Source organism: Brachycentrus maculatus, unplaced genomic scaffold, assembly GCF_059751285.1.
Source record: "Brachycentrus maculatus isolate JH-2025_06_01 unplaced genomic scaffold, ASM5975128v1 h1tg000386l, whole genome shotgun sequence".
Taxonomy (NCBI): domain Eukaryota; kingdom Metazoa; phylum Arthropoda; class Insecta; order Trichoptera; family Brachycentridae; genus Brachycentrus; species Brachycentrus maculatus.
Window position 1 is genome coordinate 72,576 of NW_028281135.1, and position 27,050 is coordinate 99,625.

General features: G+C 32.2%; 1 protein-coding gene across 4 annotated transcripts in view; it reads left to right on the top strand.

Annotated features, from left to right (window-relative positions):
* Positions 1-27,050, top strand: part of LOC148303102 (uncharacterized) — a 97,423-nt gene that overhangs the window by 37,784 nt on the left and 32,589 nt on the right. For 3 of the 4 annotated variants that reach the window (XM_088270426.1, XM_088270427.1, XM_088270428.1), the window contains exon 2: positions 3,489-3,660. In XM_088270426.1, coding sequence (XP_088126552.1) covers positions 3,489-3,660 — 172 coding nt within the window. Of the gene's footprint in view, positions 1-3,488; positions 3,661-23,393; positions 23,577-27,050 lie in introns of those variants that run through there. The other variant, XM_088270429.1, reaches the window with a different exon arrangement.

Genomic DNA, 27,050 nt, shown 5'->3' on the forward strand with positions numbered 1-27,050 from the left:
ATACGTGTTTCGATGCATTCCGCATAGTTTTCAAACATCGTATGTGAATTTATTTATTGATTTGGCGTTTAATTTGTAGAACTCCATTTTAATTTATGTATTAATTATAAATCAAACACAGATTTTTTGAGTCTACTAAGTCCATTTTATCTTCATATTCTTTAGACAATGCCCTAACAAGGCGAAACAATTGTCACAATTAATTTTTATGTGTTTTTGTTAATAAAATACAACTTGGTAGACTCAAAAAATCTGTGTTTGATTTATAATTATGTAATACATAAATCGTATGTGAAGCTAATTCTAAATTTTAGAGTTGGGTCCTTGCGACGTTGAAGGTTGAAGAGGGGGTAGTAGCTGTTTCTTATTTTTATAATTTTTTTTTCTTCTTATCAGTGGGAACATAGATAAAAGAGGGTATTTACTAAGTAAAACATTAATAAAAAATGGATAGAGTTTACCACAAAGTGACGGCCGAATCAATTAATCAAATAAAATACGATCGTCTAGCTGTCCGTGGGATTCGGAGCAAGCGCCTCAAACACCACATTTTGAATGTGTCAATTTTTCTCCTCTCTGCTACTTTTACTGTCCATGTTTCAGCGGCATAGAGGAGTGGACCAAACTCTTGACAAGCTTTATCTTGGTGTAACACCCTGGTCTTAACAGATTTTGTCTAGCTTAGATATGGCAGTTTTGGCAATGGCGATACGATGTCTGCTATCTTTTTGCATGTTCCTTCATTGCTAATTTGAGATCCATGGAACAGAAATTCATTTAAAAATATTATTTTTTCATAATACTTTAGTAAAAGCTAAAATTTCACAGGATTTTTTAATGCAGATATTGCACAAACAGACGGATTCGGACTATCATGGTTTTTTCATTAAAATATCCATCAATATTTTTTTTAAATCATAACGATTTTTTATTGTTTAATACAATATATTAAAACTTTGATAGTGGATTCTTTACATAAATATAATTATGTTTAATATATATTTTTTTAAATGCCTAACAACCGTTATCGGCGCTCGGCGTCGCAATACTTGTATTTAAACTTTTCATCGACAGATGCCATTGGAATGAAATTTATTTATATGTTTTCTGCGATAAAGTGTGTATTACTCACTCTCTAATTATTGTTTTTATCTCACGAGAGTAAAAGTCATACGAACTGATGATTTTTTATTTAAATTATAAAAAAATATGACACTAAAAGTTATGTTATCAATGTTGCGCCGGCTGGATAGGTACTAATTAAATATTTTTTCAAACTAATTAAAAATTTACTAAATTTTGAGTGTGTCCAAATACTTGTTCATAAATTATTTTTTGACAAAAAAAACATTTTCTCATCCCACCATAAATGGCTGTTGTGAACTCACGCATACTGTGTTACGAGTTCGATCAATATATTAAGTATTGCGGTTGTAAATCATGGGTACATTTGGTAAATGTTACGCGCGTGTAAAGTGATCACTCAACCAAGCCTATGACGTACATTAACCCTGTAAATGCGCAGACATCCATATTTTTCTTCATCCATGTATGTTGAAATGTTTATAAAGAAATAAATCGATTGGTCCTATGCGGTACCCTGTGCACCATCGGGTGCCGATAGGGATCAAAATAATAAAATAAAATAAAAAAATAAAAATCGTGATTTGTGGATTCAAGACTATTCACAGAATGACGACTTGAAAACTAAAAAATTATCTCGGGGATCGTTCTGAGAATTTACCCGCTCGACAACTTCTTAAGAAGCCACGTGGTAAAACTTTTCAAGTGTTTACCACCCCTAATAACTTCTTGCGAAAATCTTCCTTGAGCAAGGAACAAGGGATGAAACACTGTCACTTCACAGATGTTTTATAAAAACATTAATATTTTTAGATAATTGAAATATATACTAGTACCACTAACTTTGATAGGCTCCTACTTGAGACTTGAGACTTCAACATATAAAATATCGGATACTAAAGATAAAGAAAATAAATCATTCTGGTGTTAATAAATTAAATTGTTTTAATTGTCCATCCTTTTACATAGGAAAAAAATCGCGTAAATTCAATATGAGAGTAAAAGAACAACATCGAAGGCGCCTTAATGATAATAATTTTTCGGAATTTGTTAATCACCTATTTGTGATGACCATCATTTTAATAAATCAATGGTTATAGAAATTTTACATGTAAATACAACTGGTCTTACTACTACTACTACTATTATCACGCCATTTCCCCCCAGGGATAGCCAGAGAGGATGGAACGCCACACTCTTTTATCCTGACATACACTCCTAGCTTCCTTCACATCCATACATCTAGCCATACATGCCTTCTGATTACGCAGGCTATTGACACCACCAGATTTTAGGATCTGATTGATCTGATTGTGCCAAGTCTTTTCGGCTGTCCTCGTTATGTTCACATTCGTCATATATTCCCGATGAGTAATTTCCATTGAATATTTTATTTATTATTTTTATTATTAAAAAGGAATAACCCGCAAAGCGTCTATTTTAGATGCTTACATATATGTAACTTATGTATGTAATATTTTGAAAATAAATAAATAAATATACTTTCTTAGTCATTCTCTCGTTATCAATTCGCTCCACATGTCCATACCACCTTAAAGACCTATTCTTAATAAAATATTTTCAATTATCCAAATTCAATATACATATCGCTCACTCCTTTCAAGAACGTCATAAATCAAAAATCGTCAATTTTTAGTTGTACGTGTTTTCGGAATGCCCAGAAAATGTACTATATCCCAGCAAAAGAGGCATATTTTAAACTTAATATTTACCCGCTACAGGGCAGAAAATGTTGTTTTTGCATTTTGAAGAAAATGTATTGTTTAATTTTTTTTTTTAAATACACTAAATAATTTTCAAATGGAGAAAAAACCTTCAGGTTTTACCTTAAAAGATCTGTTGCACAGTAAAAAGTTCAGTAAGTGGCTTGATATTTATTTTTAATACATTGTATTATATTTTCAAACTTTAAAAACGTTCTCCTGAAAAATCAAGTATTTTGATTTATGACGATCTTGAAAGGAGTGGGCGATATATCGACAGTGTGCAAAGGGGTATATCTGTCTCAGACTAAAATTTACAGGAGAGCAAAAACAAACTTGAAATTAAATAACTCATTCGTTTTATGTATTTTTAAAAAATATACATATTTTATTTAAACTAAATATGTTTTGCCATTACAGCCATATCCTTTTCCCAGACTATGGAATACACTATTTTAGACATTTGATGGAACAAACTTAGAAAATGAATAATTTGACAGATATACCCCTTTGCCTTTATACTACCAATATATGTGTGACTTATTTTAATTTCTAGGCAATTCAACATTTAAAATATTTTACAAAAAAGAGACTTATTTCTAATTTCTCTCGTATAAAACAAATTATGTATACATCTATTAAACCATTATATGTACTTATTAATGCTTAACATTTTTGCAGAAGATGAGTACCACTACAGCGGGCGGTCCCCCGAGGGGGGCGCAGCGCCCGCCAGGCCCTGGTCCCCGTCTGAGTCCCCCACCCTCACCCCCCTGTACCCGCCGCACGCCCTGTCCCTCGCCGCTCTGGACTACCACCCAGCCGCGAACCAGTGTCCCTCGCCTGACGACAGGTACGTCTACCTCTTAACCAAATTTCAAAACACCCTTTCACGAATCTGAGCATTTTCTAACGTGAGCCGATGGAATGCTTTCGGTCTTAAAATGTTAAAAATGAGTAATTAAAATTATAATTTCGGATAATGTATTTATCGTTGGGTAATATATCCAATATTAAACAAGGTTCATTTGGTTAAATTCTACGTTTATTTATGTATATGTTAATACGTGACGCGTTTCGTCTTCTTAGGACATTATCAAACACTCTGAGAGTAACCGATGGAATGCTTTCGATCTCAAAATGTGAAAAAAGAATAGTTAAAATTATAATTTCGTATAGTGTATTTATCGTTGGGTAATATATCCAAAATTAAACAAGGTTTATTTGGTTGAATTCTACATTTATTTATGTATATGTTAATACGTGACGCGTTTCGTCTTTTTAGAACATTAGCGAACAAATGTGTTTAATTTTCACCCTCACCGTTTCTAACTACTGGTGGTAGAGCAATCCACGCCATCGGTCCTGCAACAGCAAAAGCACGTTCGCCAAATTTAGTGCTATGGTTGCGAGGTGGTAAAATCCCTTTGCCCATAGCAATTTTTGTAACCGATCGAAAGGATGCTTTTATTTATAAGTTTGCTCAACTTTAGGGTTAATCATTTTAAGAATTTTATTGACTTCTCAACACAGATGAAGAAGTTTACTTAAACAACAACCGAAAATTAAGCAGCCCTCAGACGATATTTTGTAAAAATGCGAGAGTAAAAATTCCAATTACTGTACAATTCGAGCATTCGTATAACAAAAATTGAGACACATTTTTTTTTAAATTGATTGCAGATTTCGTATGTATAATATTTTGAATCTTAGGTGTAAATTTCTGTATTATCTGAAATGTCAAAGAGAGAAGGAAAAAATAAATACGGCAAAGAATGAAGGTAAATAACACGTTCGTCTTATCAGAACGAAAGTATAAATTTAATAAAATATAAATCCAAGATTTTCGACATTATTTGAAGGTCAAACGTCTACATGTATTGTCGAGAGACATCACGAATGTGCACAGCATGTCGATTTTTAACATTTTTAATTAAAAATTGCTTATCTATTGTAAAACAAAAATAATAAATTAAAAATCACGCATGCAGCTTGAAGCTTTTATCACGTTCGCTAAGCGAAAAAAATAAACAACGAAATTATTTTTTTTATTACCTTTTTGACATTGAGGATTCCAGAGCACTTATCAGAAAATATTACAAATATTTTTTTTCTTCTGAATTAAAGATATAAAGATATATAATATTTTTAATTAGTCATTTCTTTATGTGGAGTTATCAAAGCTGCGTTAAAAATATATTTACTTTATTAGATAACAAGCTGTAACCGATCATTCGTTGCAGTGGCACAGTCTGGTTAAATGGAAAAGAAGGAAAATAGAAAACATACGTTTTTAAGATAAGTTCATATTTTTATTTTAGATTTTTCTTTAGTAAAAGAGTAATCTTTTTTTTAAATTTTTATTATTTAAATAAATATTTTAATTTCATACTATTTCTGTAAGCGTAAGCGATTCATTATTAGAAACAAGTCATCAAATTGTGGTAGAGTGGGCTCGAACCAAGAAGACTTCGAAATTGATATTCTTTAAAATAAAGCAATTAGAATAGTAGGTACTAACTAAGAAAAATAAATAAAAAAAATGGAGAAAAAACACATAAGAACTCAATTGGTTATCTACAAAAAAGAGACTATTAAATAATAAAGTAGTTTTAAATAATTTAAAAAAACATGAACATGCTTATACTTACTTATAACCCTTATCCACACCCAAAGGTGCATAGGGCACTGCATCGAATTGACGCAGTGTTATCTTGATCATTACTTACATGAAGGCAAGGTGATCAATCTTGCGCTTCAGGAACCAGTCCAGGGTAATATTAAATAAATATGACATAGTAAAATAAATAATATTTATTTTCACCTCCTCTGGGAATTGAACCCGGGACCTCCAGCACGGTAGCTAAACACGCTGACTATTACACCACGGAGGCGGACAAGAAACATGTTAGGTACTAGAAATAAAGAAAATAGCAACTGTCATTAAAAAAACAGTGGCAAAATTGTATTATGTATAACTTTTTAAGTTTTTTAATGACATTTTTGCTGAAACTGCATTTTATAGAATAAAATAACAACTAAGTATGTAATTTTTTCCACATGAATTTTATTTGACCAACAACCGGGCTTCGTCGTTACCGTCGTCATCAGACTGGTCTGATGACGACGGTTGCTGGTCAAATAAAACTTATGTGGAAAAATTACATAGTTGTTATTTTATTATATTATGTATAAAGGTTTAAAAAGGTATAATGAGATGCCTGAATGCTTGAAGAATGAAGAGTCTAAAAAAAAATAAAAAATAAATGTTTTTATGCTGAAAGATCTTCTTTCAGCTAAACATATTTGATGTAAATTAAGCGTAAATAATAGTTTGCGTTACATGTAATATAAGCTAACTAAAGAAATAAATAAAAACACCATGTGTGTCTAAACGGTTATGTTAGATCGGGCGTGGAACCCCATGGCGCCTGTCATCTGCCCAAAATTAAAAATGGTCAAATGTCACGCCAAAAGTGTCATTTCGACTCGAGCGCCATACTGTCTAATCCTGCCTCCAAACTTGACATTTTCCAAAGAAACGTCAGATCCAAGACGTAAACAATATCATATTGTTTTTCTTGCATCTTATTTTAATAGCTGAAAGGAGGACATTTGCCATTTTGACTGACAGTCGCTTTCATATTAAGGAAATATTTTTTTGTAATGTTTTTCGCTGTTGTGTGTGCAAATATTTTAAGACATTGATCGATTTTGTCGATTCTCGGATTACACCGCTACATGCCTGCCAATCTTCTTAAATTTTTTTTCTTCTTCTTTTTCTTCTTCTTCTGTCCTCCACTGCTGGATATATGCCATTTTTCGTACCTTTCCATTTCCCTCGAACGGTTATTGCTACTCAATAACTCCAAGCAGTTCCAATCGATAGACCTAACTAACTAAACATCACGCCGCTTCCCCGCAGGGGTAGCCAGAGAAGATAGAACCCCACACCAATGCGTCTTATCATACATATAATAATAATAATAAAACCCTTATCCGCACCCCAATTGGTACATAGGCCTGAAAGGCTTTTACATGTCGCTCACTCTTTTCAACAACGTCATATTTCAAAAATCGTCAATTTTCAGTTGTACATATTTTCGGAATATCCATAAAATGTACCTACTATATCTCAACAAAAGCGGCATATTTTAAACTTAATATTTACCCGCTACAGGGCAGAAAGCGTTGTTTTTGCATTTTGAAAAAAAGGTATTTTGTAATTATTTTTTTTAATATCATATCATTTTTTTAATATTAATTAAGAAAAAACATTCAGGTTTTATTTAAAAAGATCTGTTGCACAGTAAAAAGTTCAAAAAGTGGCTTGATATTTATTTCTAATACATTTTATTATATTTTTAAACTTTAAAAACGATCTCCTGAAAAATCCAATTTTTTGATATTCTTATGACGTTGTTGAAAGGAGCGATATGAAAAGCGCTTTTTACAATTTCATCATGTGCTACCACAAATAAATAAAATGTGTTTTTAAATTATGAAAACTATTTTTAAGATTGAATTTAAAAACAAGTTTTGTACGTAAGCTTGTATGTGACATACTGTGTGTGTCCTACATTAATTTTTCAAAATTCCAAGAAACTCTCCATCGTTTGTTATTATTTTTAATGTTTCAGACGATACTTATTCTTAAGATCAGAAAGTAATATCAATTCAAATCATTCTGATAGCCTCTTTAATACTGCATATTGTATGTGGTCACATTACCAATAAGAGAGCACCATATGTCCCTAAATACAACTTGCATCCTACGAATTTGAGAGTTTTTGCTCGCGTCAAATTTCAATTCAGACGCATGTTTGGATTGTTATTTTTCATTCAACAGTCTGGGTTTACATATGAGATTTAGCAAAATATAAACACATGCGACCACCTGGGAACGCTGTGTCGTCACCGACAAGGCGAAAGACGCGTATGTACCATATGAGCTACAAAAAATGCCATTGCAAATATAAAACTAAGCATTTAATGTGGGTACTCGAATGAAATGTGTCGGCATTGTATTTCAAGTGCTCATTTTTGACATAAAAAATATTCGAGTTATTTAACGCCTGTACGTCAAATGAAGATAATAACGACAAGATTTTTACACGTATTTTGAGATCTGTTATTGCTAACTAGCTAACTAACCATCCCGCCGCTTTCCGCAGGGGTAGGCATAGAGAATCGAACGCCACACCACTATATCTTTGCCAACATTCTTCGCCTCCTCCACATTCATGCATCTCCTCGTACATCCCCGATGATTATTACTCCTGACCCGGCCGCTATCAAGTATTCGACATACCTGATTGTGCCAAGTTTATTGCTCTCTGACTAAAACGGTTCATCTTCAGGACCAATAACCAAATAACTAAACAACTACATTTAAGGATACGTTTTTATCATCTTCAATTAAATATCTGCTTCTTCTTCTTCCTCTTGAGTTAGGACTATGTCCTGTCATTTTCTGGTCCGCTCCTGGGACGTGGAAGACCAGCTATCTCTCCATCGTTTAGGTGGTCTTCCTGGGGGTCTGCTGCCTCTTATGCTGCTGCCCGCTGTTATCCTCACCACTCGATCCGAACTCGCTCTTCCCACATGATTTAAATATGATTCAATTAATGCAGATTGAAAATTAATTTTTATATTTTCTATAATTTCAATTGACTATTGTAACTCCTTTCTCTCTCTCTCTCTCTCTCTCTCTCTCTCTCTATCTCCTCTCATTATTTTGTTATTATTACCTTGTATCTTGTTTTTAAGAACCAAAATCACTCAAACGAATGGAACCTATAAAATAAAATAAAAAAATACTTGCTATATTTATGGTTCAGTACGCTTTGAAGTCGCTTTTCACTCCCATTTTTGTTTGACTGTTACAATAAGCGCAGGACTATCAATCACCTTGCCTTCGTGCAATTAACGATCAAAATAACATTGCATCTAACTAACTAATTAACTAATTATCACGCCGCTTCCCCACGGGGGTAGGCAGAGAGAATAGAACGCCACACCACTCTATCTTTGCAGACATTCTTCGCCTCTTCCACGTTCATGCATATCCTCATACATACCCGCCGATTGTTGCGGATCCTAACCTGACCACTTTCAAGTATTTTTTTTTGCAACATTGCATCGATACGATTAAATGGCCTATGCACCATTGAAAGAAAAAGATTTATTTATTTCTTACAAAAATTTGCCTACACTAAATGCTAAGTTCATTTGATCAATAAATCAAATATCCAAATAAATTAGAGAAAAAACGCCGAATTAGGGACTCGTTGGTTCGCAAATATCGTATCCCAAATTTGTGACTTATTTTCCTAAACAAATATTTGTCAGAGGATATGATACGAGTGTATTGTCGAAAGTTTTAACACAAACTATCCTATCCAAACATCGAACTGTTGTTTCCGTATTAAAGAGGTTTGATGTTGAGAAATATATATGTAGAAATTCGAATGTCAAAATGAATAAATTGTTAGGTAAAATATCCAAAAAACACGATTATTGGATTGAGTTCTACTTTTATTTGCATATACGATATGTGACGCGTTTCGTCTTTTTGAGACATTATCAAACACATTATCAAACACACAAAATAAGTCACAAACCAGTGTTTGATAATGTCTTAATAAGACGAAACGCGTCACATATTAACACATATCACTCACTCTTTTCAAGAACGTCATAAATTAAAAAAAAAATGATTATTATTTTTCAGGAGAACGTTTTTATAGTTCAAAAATAAAATACAATGTATTAAAAATAAATATCAAGCCACTTATTGAACTTTTTACTGTGCAACAGATCTTTTTAGGTACAACCGGAAGGTTTTTTCTCCATTTGAAAAATATTTAATAAATTTAAAAAAATAATTAAACAATACCATTTCTTCAAAATGCAAAAACAACACTTTTTGCCCTGTAGCGGGTAAATATTAAGTTAAAAATATGCCTCTTTTGCTGGGATATAGTACATATTCTGGGCATTCCGAATACACGCACAACTGAAAATTGACAATTTTTGATTTATGACGTTCTTGAAAGGAGTGAGCGATATATGTAAATAAAAGTAGAATTCAATCCAATAACCGTGTATTTTGGACATTTTACTAAACAATTTAAAAATGAAATTCTACCAATTGTCTACAGTTACAATAAATAAAATGAATGAACCTCAATAGATTTTTTTGCTAAAATAATTCATTTTGAACTTTACAAAGACTGTATTGCAGTACTACAAAAAGTGTTCTTAACTGTACGTATAAACATATCTTCATCTGTCTGAGACTGCCTGGAGATAGGATTTGTACACAGTAAAGACTCAATGCTGCCTAATCAGATTATTTTACATACTGGGAGACACCTGAAAACATTATTGAAATTTTTCATTCAGCTTATAATTTGACCAGATTGTCTTATTCACAACATTTTCGTGTGTCCAAATCCTTGTTCACAAATCTGGGTTTCACTCCTTAGGAGTTATTTTTACATTTTGTCATCTAAACATGGATTGATACACGTCTCACGCTTTGATCGACTACAACAACTGCCATGAAGAAAGTAATATTACCAGGTCGCCACCAGTAGCTAATTTGGTGAGTGTGCCTTTGCTATTGCGAAGCCGATGGCGTGGAATACTCTTCAACCAGCAATTAGAAATATTGATAGTGAGATGAAATTTAAAAATAAACTAAAAACACATGTGTTTCAAAATCATTTCCATCTTCATTAATCTAATTCATTCACAGTGAAGCGCCTTTGAAGTAGTATTTTACGAAAATGGCACTTAATCAGTTATCCATTTTTTTATTAAATATTATTACAGGGCTTATGTCCTGTCATAAGTGAGTTCATTCTTACGTTACTCAAACGTTGTTTGAAAACGATGCGAAATGCATCGAAACACGTTTCACAGTAGATTTTAAGAAATATTGGTACATATTTACATAGTTAAACGTTAATTAAAAATAGTTAATTCTATATTTTTGTTTTGATTCCCAGAAGAACGAAGAAAAAAATGCTTCTTAGTTCCCCCTATGGTGACATTTTAAATTTATTCGTTAACCGCAAACAAATACACTTATTTATAAATAGGTACCCTAGTACCTACTTAGGTAATAATACTTGTTGACAACGGAAGAAGGTATGATGGCGGAAATGTTCGAACACAGTGCGCGTGCGCCAAGTCCGAAATTCTGGTTATTATTTTTTCTTTGTGTTTAGTTCAAACATTTGAATGTCGTATTGGGGACCACTTCGCGGAGGTGTTTGCCAAAGATTGTCAAACTTTTTTTTATGAAATGAATTTTGTAATTAAATTCTTTTAATTCCAAATTTAATTTCATTAAAATTGCCACTCAGCATGGATGAAGAAGAATGTGGAAGTCTGGGCGTTTACAGGGCCTACAGCCGTCATAGGCTGGTTAAAGTGATCACTTGAACCAGCCTATGACGGTTGTAATTGCCACATGTTTTTACATCTCAGCATAGATGAAGAAGAATATGAAAGCCTGGGCATTTACGGGGTTTACGACCGTCATAGGCTGGTTTAAGTGATTAATTTACACACGTGTAACATTCATCTTACCAATATATGTTTCTAGTGAAATTCTAGTGATTCGAGCACTATGTTTCAAGATTGAACCATATATAAATATAGAAGTTCCAAGAATTTGAGTAGTGTGGTAGAATCATGGGTAGAATTTGTAAATGTTACACGTGTGTAAAGTGATCACTTAAACCAGTCTATGACGGTCGTAAGCCTCGTAAATGCCCAGACTTCTATTTAAAAGTGGGCCGTTAAAGACAAATGGGTCTAAAAACTTGCATTTTGAATTGCGCATAACTTTACGGACAGCGCAACCAATTTCTTAGAGCGCCGCGCGCCGGCCGAATACTGATGTATATAATGACTTACTAAAACAACGCTACCTATTTATAACAACGTAAAGTGCAACTTTTGCCTTTATGTGCTTTTTAAGTAAAGTATCTTACATATCGCAACATTTAATTAGACTGCCTTTATTACTAAATTACGAAATGACAGCTGGTAAAGCGAAAAAAATGGCTTCTCCGAAAACTTTGAGCTCTGGTTGAGGGCCAAAAGAAGTATCGAATATTTTTTATATATATTTTTCGTAATGTGCAATCCAAAATGCAACTTTTTAGACGGCTTTCGTTGTTGAATTAGCAAAGAAAACGTCATCGGCCCACCCTATTCTATATTCTCCTACATATAGATGTACATAGGTTGAGAGGTTAAAAATAATAATTTATTACGTGATGTACATACAAACATCTAACGACACTACAATTGAGAATCACTTTGGTTTGGCAGAATTACGAGTCTATTCCGTATATTTCTCGGTCTCTTGATCAAATATCCTAAGCTGGCTCTAATAGCTCTACAAACACAATGCCTCCACATCCGATACACTATTTTTGTTCCCAACACTAGGGTCATGATTTACAGCATCCACTATTCACTATTGACACTACTTATTAACACTTTTTTCATCGTGAATCGTGCAAATAAAGTCCTTATTTAAACGAACATTTCACGGTGTAAAAAATTAACCCCTTAAATCTTTCCATTTCCATACGTTCTGACCATATCAAATAAAGCTTAGAGTGCGTCGAAGAGGTACTAGGCAAAAATCTGTATTCCCAGTATTTGCACATAATGCACATTTATATGTAAATATATATATATTTATATTTTTATATTAATATATATTTATAAATATATATATATATATATATATATATATATATATATATATATATATATATATATATATATATATATATATATATATATATATATATAATTATTTATTTATATATATATATATATATATATATATATATATATATATATATATATATATATATATATATATATATATATATATAAATATTGATATATATATATACATATAAATATAAAAAAATATATATATATATATATATATATATATATATATATATATATATATATAAATAAATATATATATATATATATATATATATATATATATATATATATAAATATATATATATAAATATATATATATATATATATATATATATATATATATATATATATATATATATACATATTTCAATATTAAGGTTATGATTTCGTCATAGCTATGTGTAATAAATGTGACGTCAGTAAATGTCTGACTGAGGTATTATTTAATTATAAAAAAGCATGGTTCGCAATTTGATACAGAGCGGCTGGTTGAAGTCAATACCCTTATTCATTCATACGCTACGATTCATACTAGGAAATGTTTATTATAAAACAATCCGTTGAGTTTATATGATATATTTTGATATTACGTCCGGCACGTTTGCTCTTGAATTTTGCTCATGTGCGGTCTTTCTCTTCTCTTATTTCTTACTAGGTACATTCTCCCCAATTTTTTTCACTATCCTTTCCTTACTCATTCGTTCACACGATCCTTCTTTCACTCAAACAACGATTTTACATTGTTTTGTTGCGCATTAGTATGAGAGATCGCGAGATTGTTATCATGTTATACTTATATCATTGTTAATCAAGGCTTGAATTGGTGAATGTTACACGTGTGTAAAGTGATCAATTTAACCAGTCTATGACGGTCGTTAATGCCCAGACTCAAAACTTAAATTCTTCAACATCTATGTTGAGATGTCAAAAATAATGTAAAAATATAATTTACCTATGATTAAAATGTAACCTCGCACGTGATAATATGACAGATGATATTATTTTAAGTTTTTTATTATTATTTTGAATCAGCACTTCGTGATTAATTTATGAATCAAACCAGTGACGTCCGTAAAATCATACCCATTCATCATTTTTTAACATAGATACGAGTACTTAAATTATTTCCAACCTGACTCAACTAACGCCAGGTTTAGAGATCCAAGGTCGCTCGATGGATCGTGCTTTTTGACGCAAACTATCGGCCAATTCGTGATCTAATCTCTGCCAACATGTGCTTTTGATCTGGGCCAAGTTCCAATCGCTTCGAACCACAGTGTCATTGTTTTCTGGTTGTAGCGTTCGCGTACAACGCAGACGTGATGTTTGGGAAAATATCGCACTGTAGTACCTACAAGATTTCAAGGTGAACGGTGATGAATGATTTAATTCCTGGTTTTTAATTTCAACCAAGTACTTTATGACATATATTACATACATTATGGATAGAAAACAATTTCTCGAAAGACATCTAGATGAAGGCCCAAAAATTCATGAATGCTACACAAAGATAACATATATTTAGTTATTCGGCATTAACTTTGTGGAATGACATGTTGATTATTAAAAAAGAATTAAACACTTGTTTAATACCACTTGATGAGTTTTATTTCATTACACAATACTAGTTTCGACTAGTTTCGAAAACCCCAGATGTTTTCATATACAGCTGAAAAGTAAAAATTGTCTAACTTTTCACCTGTAGATGAAAACATCGTTAGTTTTCGAAACTAGTCGTGTGTCATGAAATAAAATAAAGTACGTGGTTTATAAGGGTGTTTGATTTTTTTTAGAAAGATAACATGATTCTAAGGCATGACCAAGGTGAGGCGTTGTATATGTTAGAAAGACCTACAACCTAAGGATGAGGAAAGCTGACCCCAACAGTCTATAAAGATGATAAGGTGGGATAGAGCCAGGAAGAAGAAGAAGAATAGAAAACAATATATATTAATAAAAATGTAAATGTTAGTTTTTTTCAAAATTTTTAATCATCCAAAGGTATTTCAAAGATTGCTTTGAATTTTTGACATGACCTTGCATTCGAATTTTAACTTCTTCTGTTAATATTTTTCTTCTTCAGCCTTCTGTCCTCCACTGCTGAATATTGGCCTCTTCCATTTCTTTCAGTCGGTTGCTGCTTGCAGCCAATTTTTACCTCCCACGGCGGTTATGTCGTCGGACCATATTTTTTGAGGTCTTCCGACGCTTCTCTTACTGTCCAAAGGTCTCCATGTTAACATTTTAGGGGTCCATCTTGTGGGGTCTTATCTTGCAACATGTCCTGCCCATTGCCACTTGAGCCTTGCTACGCGATCCATGATATCCGCTATTTTGGTTCTGATCATATTTCCTCATTTCTTCAGCGTGTTTTTCTCTATCGGTACATAAATAAAAATATAAATTTACAACATTTTGAGTGTGTCCAAATAATTGTTCACGAAATCTGGAATATTTCCAATTACAGGAGTTATTTTGACATTATTTTTTGACATCTCATCAAAGATGAAGATACTCCTGTAATTGGAGATAATCCAGATTTTGTGAACAAGTATAAGTATTTGGACACATTAAAAATGTTGTAAATAAATTATCTGGTTAAATTATAAGCTTAAATAATAAAAATTAAAATGACATTTTCTAGCGTTTCTCATGTGTGTGATTATAATCCAGGATTCGGACCTCACATACTAATAAAAGAGTTTCTGCTCAGTAAAAAGCTTATTTTTATCTCACCGATGGATGTCTCTAGTGAAGTTCTAGTGATTCAAGAATAATGTTTCACAATTGGTTCATATATAAAGAACTTCCAAGAATTTGAGTAGTGTGGTTGTCAATAATGGATAGAATTTGTGAATGTTACACGTGTGGAAAGTGATAACTTAAACCAGCCTATAACAGTCGTCAGCCCCGTAAATGCCCAGACTTCCATATTCTTCTTCATTTTTGATGAGATGTCAAAAAATAATATAAAAATATCAATCTTCATTTGTTCAAAATCATGAACCCAAAGTAAATAATTCATCGATCGATTTGCTTTTTTTTTACAAAACACTGCATTCGAATTCGTGAATGTTTTTATAAGGCATTGTTTGTTTTCTTTATAAAAACGTGCTTTTGAAGTAAGAAAATGTCTCTACCTAATTTATTTTGATCGACAATATATTCACAACCATTCTTCATTATTATTTCATTTCTCTTCCTGATTCGTCACGACATTACTAAAAACTATTGAGCTCTCTTTTGCGATGACAATGCGCATCATTTTTTACACACGTCATTATTATGCAATTCGATAAATGATCAAATTATATTTATCATCCTATTTCGAAAAACGCACATCAGCAAATTATGACGGTGAATCACTTTATGACTATTAGCTCACACAATAGAGGTATGTTTTTACCCCATAATATATGTAAACATATATTTAAATTAAAAGTTTAATAAATAAACTATAGCCTTAATATTCAAGTTTATTTTATATAATAATATCCATATTGGCCAAAAAGATAGTATTATTTTAAAACATCATTAAATTTTCAAAAAACATTTTTTTAAATGAACCGATTTACCCTATGAAAATGATCCTAGAAGCCGATTCTCCAATTTGTAAGAAAATTCATTAAAAAAACATTTATTTGAAATTTTTCCTGAAATATGAAATAATACATAAGTACTTATGTTTTTAATAAATTTTAAAAAAAAGGATATTGTTTTTTTAATTCAAAATTTGTAGTAAGTAGGTTAAAAAGTTACTAGACAACTTATTCCAATTTTATCTAATGTTTATTTATTAATGTCCATCTAATATCAATCATATCTATTGCAAAAAAAGTTGTTTGGCACAAAAAAACTAATTAATTCGTAATATTATTATATTAGAAACTCACATAGATCTTTTACATGTAAATATATTATATTGTACATTTTAATGACTCAATGAAATGTTTTCTTATTTACAAAAACAAAAATACCAATATCGATATACCAATCTAACTATTAATACATACTAATAGATATATGTATTAAAGAAAAATAATCCCTCAATTACGTTTTGCACCCTTTTATCATTGTTTTTTTCTACTATCTACTTATAGTATACAAATGCACGCTGAGAAAAACAAAGTCATAAAAATGTACTTAATAGATAAATATAAGTTCTTATTCTCGTTTTATTGATCGCCATACTGGCTAGGTTTTCACGCAGTATAATAAGAATTTGCACCCGAATTGAAATTAAGATGTAAAGTAAGTTTAAAGAGCCATCAAAATGGTTTAAAATAAAAAAAAAACTTCATATATTTTAACCACTTTTTGTGGTTTAAGACGATTGAATGCAGCATATGCAATACAAAAACGTTGGCACTAAGAACCCCGAAGGGTAAATATACCAGATAACAGTCGGCGATAACCGACTGTCATCTGTTAGCATTTATTTACCCTGGACTGGCAAATGAATCACAGGACATATCACCTTGTTTTCATATAAATACCTATTTAGATCACAGTGCATCAATCAAATGCAGTGCTCTGTACATCCTTTAGTACAAAAAAGTTAAAACAAGAAATCAATTGACCATTTATTACCATGTTTTGGTTGCGTCGCGGGATTTTCAATAGTTTGTAACATATTGTTTTTGACATCTCATCAAAGATGAAGAATAATATTGAAGTCTGGACATTTACGGGGCTGATGACCGTTTGTAACATGTTTTTAACAGTTGGAATTAATTTTAAATAGTTATAAACAACAACAAAAATGCAACAGATAAATAGCTCGACTTATCATTTTAATATTTATTCTCTTGTTGTTAATTGCGCAACTATTTTAAAATAGCTAAATTCGGTAAGACTTGCGATATGTTTAAAAAATAAATAAGTATATTTTATTTCGTTTAACCGATATACTTGGTTTAGAATCAGTACATAAACCCTGAGAATGACAAGATTCTTGTCGAAACCGGTTGGAAAAAGTGTTCCAATAAAAAGTGGTTAAAACAAAGTTGTTTTATTTTATAAATTATATATTACTATCCATATATTTTTCGTTCACCAGAGCTTTAAGTAACATATTTTGTCGAAAGGAAAAATGAAATATGCTACTTGATAACAAGTAAATATTATAATATTTAAGCCTTATCATACTCTATTAACTTGTTTACAATCCATTGTAAAATTGTGAATCATTTCACATCTTTTACAATTTGCTAAATCCTTTGACAAACAATGATTTCCTCACTTTTGCATTGCCACTTTATTTATTTGTTTGCCTTTCAACTTGGACTTTATACTTTTAGACACTTTTGTACCTACGATCTTCAACGTTAGGGGTGATTTTATCCCAAAAGAGAAAGTATAGGTGTACATATTTTTACAACCTTTTACTGTAATTTATTGTAATATAAGTAAGCAACCCTTAGCAAGTACAAACTTGACACTGAAACCTATTTTGCTAAAATTACCTCAAATTCATCGTTGCAAAAACCAGTGCAGTAGATACCAAGTCGCTTTATGAATATTTTTTTTTTAATTATAAAAAAACAATGCAATGCAAAAAACTCGAAAATATGTTAATAAATGTTAATAAAACAACAGCAAAATTGTACACTTTACTGATAAAATTGTTTTAGTGGAAACTGAAAAATAATACATTCCCACATGATAAAGAATTACTTGAAAAGGTTAATACTATGTATGTATATCATGGGTGTACTGGCAAAAAACGTTAACTCGAAAATATGCAATTCTAACTTAATGATTCATATAATAGAGTTTCCAAAGTTCTGTAAACTGAAAAAATGTAGTAAGTAGTTTGAAATACCATATTTATGTGGTTTTAAAAGTAAATTCGGTTATGTTTAAAAGCGGGTATTTTATATCCGCCTCCGTAGTGTAATGGTCAGCACCCTCTTCTACCGTTTTGGAGGACCCGGGTTCGATTCCCAGGTGGGGTCAAATAAATATAAGTGATATTTTCACCCTAATATTTATTTAATACTACCCTGGACTGGTACCCAAAGCGGAGGGCTGATCACATTTCCTTCGTGTGTTATCGATCAAGATAACACTGCGTTTGTATAATGCAGTGCCCTATGCACCATTGGGGTGCGGATAAGGGGTTTTGAATTATTTTTAATACTTAATAATTTTAAGCGAACTCAATAGTGTATAACCTAACTCAAGATTACGTTAATATTAATATTATGTTTGCATGAGATGCCATATCTACTCGACAAATATAGATGGCTTGGACATATTGAACGAATGAGTGAAGGAAGAACTGTTAAACAAATTCATGAAGCGAAAAAAGTTAGAATAAGAAGCAGAGAAAGACCGAGAAAAACTTGGCATGATCAAGTATTTCAAATACTTGGATGTGGTCAGGTCAGAATTCGGAATAATCGGCGGTTATGTATGTTTGTATGTATCCATGAACATTGAAGAGGTGAAGATTGTTTGCAGATTGGTGTGGGGTTGTATTCTCTCTGCCTACCTCTGCAGTGCAAGGATGCGATGGTTAGTCTTAGTTTAAAATTTAAAAAAAAAAATAGTTTACAATAATGGATTTTCAAATAAGCACCAACAGACGATTATTTTGACGAGACGCTACTGCAAAAAAAAAAAATTAAAAATAACATTGATTATTATCTATTTTAGGATTCCTCGAATTCAGAATCCTAAACGCGTACATGAATGAACTACTTAGCGGTAACGAGGTTTTAATTATTTTGTTTTTCTCACCGTCGAAAGGGGATGTTTTGTAGCAAGTTGGTACAAGGGATGCTAATAGGTAGGAACACCATTAATGATCCAGCAGACGGTTTCAAAACATCATTGATTTTCTTAGAAAATTATAAGTACCGACCTACCTAACTAGCTACCGATATTTAATTTCGTGTCAACAACAAAACAATTTAGATAGTCTCATAGCTGATGCAAATTTTATCTTTGAAGAGAATTAAATATTTTTTTCGTGATTTATGGTATTTAGTAACATCAAAAAAATTGTAATCCCGTAGATTACTTTAAAGGTAATTGCTGTAGATTTCAATATGTTGTTTTTGTCTGCCTCCGTGGCGTAATGGTCAGCGTGTTTAGCTACTGGAGGTCCCGGGTTCGATTCCCAGGGCGGGTGAAAATTAATATTAGTGATTTTACACTGTAATATTTATTTAATATTACCCTGGACTGGTTCCTGAAGCGCAAAAGTCATCACCTTGCCTTCATGTAATGATCAAGATAACACTGCGTCAATTCGATGCAGTGCCCTATGCACCATTGGGTGCGGATAAGGGTTATAAGTAAGTAAGTATATTGATGTAGATTTCAATATGTTATGCCGTATTTATTTTAATGAATCACAATTTTTAGGAGAGTTTTATACATTTTTATTATACCTTTCTTGGTTTTATGTAGCTACCTAAGGATTTTAGACTTAAAAATACCTTGTAAATAATCCTCTACTTCATTCGTTCATTTGCACTCAATGGTGCATTAAAAAACAAGTTAAATGTAATTTGTTTGAATATATTTAATAATGCATAGATTTTTTTACCTGAATGGCAGTGCCACTTGTTGAGCGTAACAGCAATACTTAACATTTATTATGGCGGACAGCGTGCTTCATGACAGATGCCGTCACTTTATTAGTGTTTTAATTGCATTGCTGCTCCATATATTAAAAATAAATATCTTCATTGCTTCATAAGCATTTGAAATGAAACTAGATCTTTCTATTTTTTTTTATGTCCAGGCTGAGCCACAGTAATGTGTGGCCGGGTTCAGCCAGTATATACACGTGGAAATAAAATTATCGTTGTAGGAATTATGATATTATTTAATGAATCAAATGTTTTTTTGTCCGAATTATAACTAAATAAGTCAGATAATGTAATTTTACGATCAATATAACACTGTTTCGATGCGATTCAGAAAATTGAGATGGAGTTATCGGTTAAAATAATAAGATACCTTTCTCTGCTTTATTTATTTGTTTATTTTTTGGATTATTATTTGTTTGTTTTTTTTGTCCGCCTCCGTAGTGTAATGGTCAGCACGCTCGGCTACCGTTCTAAATGTCCCGGGTTCGATTCCCAAGGGGGGTAAAATAAATATAAGTGATTTTTTCACTGTAATTTTTATTCAATATTAACATGGACTGGTACCTGAAGCGGAGGGCTGATCACCTTTCCTTCATGTGTAAACGATCAAGACAACACTGCGTTTATATGACACAGTGCCCTATGCACCATTGGGGTGCGGATAAGGGTTTTAATTATTATTATTTTTTGGAAAACCAACAGAATATTTATAAAAATAACAAAATATAATTAAAAAAATTACATTGCCAATACAGGTTTTCACTTAAAAATAGTCTGTCGTGTAAATAAGTATTACTATATAATATTATAGCTTACATTTCTTAATTAAATATTATGTGTTTTCATTAATAATTTTAAAATATGTTCCTCATAATTTATGTTCCTATTTTTTTTAATGAACACGTTAAACAGTGGCTTAAAGTCATTAATGCATTTTATAACATCCCTGATCCCCTACAAGTAAGTAGATAGGTACCTAGGTACTCGGAGGTAAGGGCTAAGTGCACACGTGCGCGCTCACTGTAGCGCATCACCAGTGGCACGTGCGATTATCCACAGGTCAGACAAGTAGGTACCACCCAAAATGTGGTCATCTGTAACGCTCGTCATGCTTTCGGAATACTTGAAACGTTTTTCGTGTCATTTTTAATATTTTTCTTTAGGATCCTAGACATTCTGCGGGTTCATATGAAACAACCTTTTAAGAAATTACTCCTAATGGATGATAGAGAAACATGGAACTGGCAATTTTTTTTAATTACCTAACGTCCAAGTGACTCTGAAATCTAGCTACGGCTTATGCAACACCGTTTATCATGTCCCTACTCAGGCTTCAACATTATAAGTTTCATAGCCTATGCCTATATGTGAGTGGATTTACTCTTTATGTTTAAAGTTACTTTAATTTCATGTAATTCATGAGTGAAAATTCTAGGCAAAAACACTCATTGGAACTGGCAAAGAAAGCAGAGTGAACGTCGTTGAAATGCGCTGTTTCAGACTAATGTTTGGAAAATCATTGTACAACTAACTAACTAACCTATCATGTCGCTTCTCCGCAGGGGTAGGCAGAGAGAATAGAACGCCATACCACCCTGTCTTTGCTAACATTCTTCGCTTCTTCCATATTCATGTATCTCATAATACACCCACCGATTATTGCGACTCATAACCTGACCGCTTTTAAGTATTTGACTAACCTGATTGTGCCAAGTTTTCCTCGGTTTTCCTCTGCTTCTTTTTCCAACTACATTTGTCTCGTTAACTTGTTTTACCGTTCTTCTCACTCATACGTTCCACATGTACGAACCATCTCAACACACCTTGCCTATTTGATGGATAATGCTCTTATCTCAGCCTTGCATTGTTTCCTTTTTTACCATTCGAACATTTATCATATCATTGTATAACATTTTATGAAAATCATTGTATGACAGAATTAAAAAACGAAGAAATTAGAAAGAAATGTAAGGCTGAATGTAGGATTAATTGAAAAGATCAAGACGAGTTCTCTGAGGTGGTATGGACATGTGGAGCGAATGGATAGCGAGAGAATGACTAAATAAGTTTATGCAGCGATTATGAGCGGAAGAACAGAACGAGGACGGCCGAAAAAGACTTCGGCACGATCAGATGAATCAGAACCTAAAATTTGGTGGTGTCGAAAGTCTGCGTAATCGGAGGGCATGTATGACTTGATGTATGGATGTGAAGGAGGCGAGGAGTGTATGTTAGGACAGAAGAGTGTGGTGTTCCAACCTCTCTGCCTACCCCTGCGGCGAAACGGCATGATGGTAGGTTTAAACTAATAGTGTATGGGAACATCGCACCTAAATAATTAGCTCAAATAGGTTGATTCAAGTGTAATTTCGATTCAGTGGTTATCAGAAATCAAACTAAACAACAGCAAAAAACTAACTAACCATTACGCTGCTCCCCCGCAGGGGTAGACAGAGAGAATAGAACGCCACACCGATCTGTCTTGGCAAACAATCTTCGCCTCTTCCGCATTCATGCTTCGCCATACATACCCGCCGACTATTTCAACTCCTGATCTAACCACGCCCAAGTATTTGCAATATCTACTTGATAATGTCAACTTTTACCCGGTCTTCCTCCGCTTCTATTTCCAAACTACATTCGCGTCATAAATTTGCTTTACATGCCCAAATCATCTCCACACACCTTTTTTAGTTTTGTCGATAATGCTTATTTCAATTATGGATTTTTTCATTTTATGTATCACCATTCATTTGAAAATTAATACGAATTAGTTATCTATTTTTTTCGTCCTTTCTAAAAATTATTCTTGTCTCTGGTTTTATGCTTGTTCAAAAAACTTGCAAAAATAATGCATTTAAAATAAAAAGTACCTATTCAATTTTTATTATTCAAAAACATAATGACTGGGCGTTCCGTTCACGAGGCTAACCCTTTCGTGATTGGTTAGATGTTCCCGCTAAAAAGAGGAGTGGCGCGCGCATCGAAAGATCTTCAAATGCAACAAAAATACAGTGATCAAAATACCACACTTAGTAACAAGGTTGAGCTATTTACAGGTGTAAATATAAGAGCAACGCAGTTTTGGTTTGAGCGTTTTTGTTCGTGTGCATATTTTGTATGCACTTGCTAGAGGAGTGGGGAGGGGACAGCCGCCCGGAGTCGGCTAACTGAAAAACTTGAAAATGGAATCAGTCCAGCGGTTGCTGTCGCAGGCGATTGACGCGTCTAGTATCGATTAGCTTTGCTATTTGAAACTTCGTTACATTGTATTGTTTTCGTGATTTTTGATAAAATTGTTCGCGGTTAAGATTGAGTTCAAGTTGAAAGGAGTCGAGAGATTTCGTCCGATGTATTTGTCAGACGAATTCGGTTACCAGCGGCAGGAAGACAGGTTTGAATATTTATATTTTTTGTTTTTATATCTTCTGTCAAATTATTATTAACGTTGGTTATATTATTGTTAACTTTTTCCATACTTTTTTCGTTTTTAAGAAGACGTTGATTAGGTAATTTGTTTGGAAGGTAGCTACAGGGTGTCAAGTTTAAAAAAAAAAAATTAAAGTTTTTTTTCATTAGTTACATTATCGTTTCACGTTATTTCGTAAATAATTACTTTTTTTCTAAAGTAAAATTTCTAAATTAATTTGTGTTTTTTTATACACAAATATTTTAATTTCCTTCTATTTTTGTGACCATATACGACTCATTATTAACTAACTAACCATCACTCCTCATATTCGCAGGGGTAGGCAGAGAGAATGGAACGCCACACACTGTGTTTTTGCCACACACTAGCATTTTGTATATTTTAAAGCATTGATTAAAATAATCTTAAAATGATTTATTTTACTGTTTTAATTTATTTAGGATTATCAACTAAAAGTTGAATTTTAAAATATCATTTCATCGTATTTAATTTTCAATTAATATAAATCATTGATAATAGTTAATTTCAAAATTATGTATGCCTACATGTTTTTAATGACCAGAACGTAGTTATTCTTTTAATTTTTTATCCGTGTATTGACGTATTTTCGAAATTCTTTTTTTCCATATCTATATAATTTAGATATTATTTTAATAAAAATATTGACATATTTTTTTAAAATTCTAAAGCAGTTATTTCAAAAATAAACTTAGTTACATTTTTTACAACTCCTTTTAAGTATGTTAAAAAAAATGTATTGTGTTTTACGTAGTATAAAACATATAAACGCAGAATTCGCAGAAATGGCAAAATTAAAATTAAAGTAAAAATCCAAGACCTTACATTTTGTGGTAACCCTGTTATTTATCCGACAGTGCGTCACATTGAAGCCTGCGTTACATTAGGTGCTTTAATTATATTATGTATATAGTACGTAAATATATGTTACATACAGTATATAGTAAGCACCCATGTATTGTATATATAATATTAAAGCCAGTGACATATTATGTACCTAATTGACGATGCAATTAAAAGTTTGTTGAACTCCAAAGAGACACCAGAAACTAATGTTAAACCAATGCATTCATGCTACCCTGGTTCTCCTTAATTACATAACTATTCAAATAACGTCATAACTACGAGTTGATCACTCTTTTTTTCTTTTAAAATTTCTTCTTCTACAGCTTTAAGAAGAGTCAATAATGCATAGGGCACTGTATCGGCCAATAAAATGTTATCAATGTAATGTTTTATATAATAAAACAAAAACTTACACATCTAGTTTTTTCGTTTCCACTTTTATTTTATTTGACAGAGTTTCGTCGTTATCGGTAAAAGGAGTATTGGATTGAGGAAAACTTGGCATGATCAGGTGTGTCAGATACTTGAAAACGGTCGGGTCAGGCGTCGCAATAATACGACGACGAGTATGTATGTACAGTGAGATGCGCGAATGTGGAAGAAGTGAAGAAGCTTTGCAATGACAGAGTGGTATGTCGTTCTATTCTCTCTGCCCACCCTTGCGGCGTAGTGGCGTAGTGGTTAGTTAACTAGTTAGTAAGAGTATACTAAATCGATTTCTATATCACGTTTTGTGGTTCGGATGTTTTATAAATTCGTAAAGGATAGGATTGTCAAGTGTAAGATGAAAGAAAGTGAAGGAAAAATAGAAAGGAATCTAGTTTATTTTCACTGCTAGAATAAAAGATCGCTTAGCTTAGTGACAGAGCAATAAATAAAATTTTCTAATATTCCTGGCAATTAATTTATGAATTAATTTGACCTTTTTTCCAAAATAAATAATTAGGCTCTACGGATAATGAACCCAAGACCACATTCATTGCAGTCAATTGCTCAAACCAATACGCAATTCTAATATAGGTTATTGTTTACTGTTCACCTATACCTTGGGGCAATGAGTCAAGCGAGTTACAACTAATATTTGAAAACTTGAAAATAATGATTGTTTAATTGCCATCGTGTTTCAAATGAGTTAAGTCATAATATTAAACTCGAAAATAAGTAGCTCAGTTTGGTAATTATGAGAGAATATGACAAATTGTTATATGTATTTAACAGTGTGATTCTTTTATGAAATATCCTACCTACGTTTGTGTCATTGACTCGTATTCGATTGAAAATAAAATGTCCGCCGTATTTCATGTGTAGGTACTTGAAGCCGTGAAATATAATACTTATGTTATGCAATTGGTAAGAAATATAAGCTAGATTCGCCCTAGGTGTACATTTCAGATGTTGAAGAATACCGGGATAAATTAAAATACGACGTAATTTTTTCATGTAATAGATTACATCATCTTTCCCATATCGCTCACTCCTTTCAAGAACGTCAAAAATCAAAAATCGTCAATTTTCAGTTCTGCCTGTTTTCGGAATGCCCAGAAAATGTACTATATCCCAGCAAATGAGGCATATTTTTAACTTAATATTTACCCGCTACAGGGCAGAAAGTGTTGTTTTTGCATTTTGAAGAAAATTAATTGTTTTATTATTTTTTTTAAGTATACTATGTTTTCCAAATGGAAAAAAACCTTCAGATTTTACCAAAAAAGTGGCATATACGGTATTGTATCAACATTATCGTCGCGAAACAGTAAAATATTTCAATTTCTTATCAGCGTTATTCCCATAGAGATAAAGATTATCCGATTCAAATTTTTGACGAAATTTTTCATAAGATATACACAAATATTTCAATTTAATTCTTTTTTAAGGTGGACCTAAGCGACTTGTCTTTGATAATAAAAATCAAGTTGTATAGTTGAACCTAAAACCTAAAAAGCCCTAATAATATTAATAAATTTTGGTAATTTATGGAGCGTCATATTTGTAAAATACTACCTCAAAGGCACTTCAGCAAAAAAAATGCTTTTTTGGTATTTTTCTAAAGATCATCTAAATACCACTTTTTCTAACTACTGGTGGATGAGCATTCCATGTCATCTGTCCAGCGACAGCAAAGGTACGCTCGCTAAATTTGGTGTTGTTGTAGCCTATCGAAGCGTGAGACGTCTATCAACCAATTCATCTGAAATACACAGCTCTTTTAGATACTCTGGAGATTTATTATGTTTTGATTTATACATGCGTAGACAGAGTTTATACTCAACAATTCGGGAAAGTGTAACCAATTTAGTTGGTGAAGTAGTGAAGGGATGCGACTTAATTTAACCCAAAAAACCAATCGTTATGTTTTTTTGTTTTGTTTTTTCACCACATTTTTTTCACTTTTCTTTGGTCTAACAAATGTACATTTTAAGGTATAACATAAAAAAATGCTTATTGTATTTTTTCTGACTTACCTCTATTTTCTTTACGACAACGTATATGAGGAGCGTTATACGTGTATATTAACAGGTTTTGCACGAACGTGTTTTATGGAGGTATAAAGAGTAGTCAAGTATGCAATTTTCA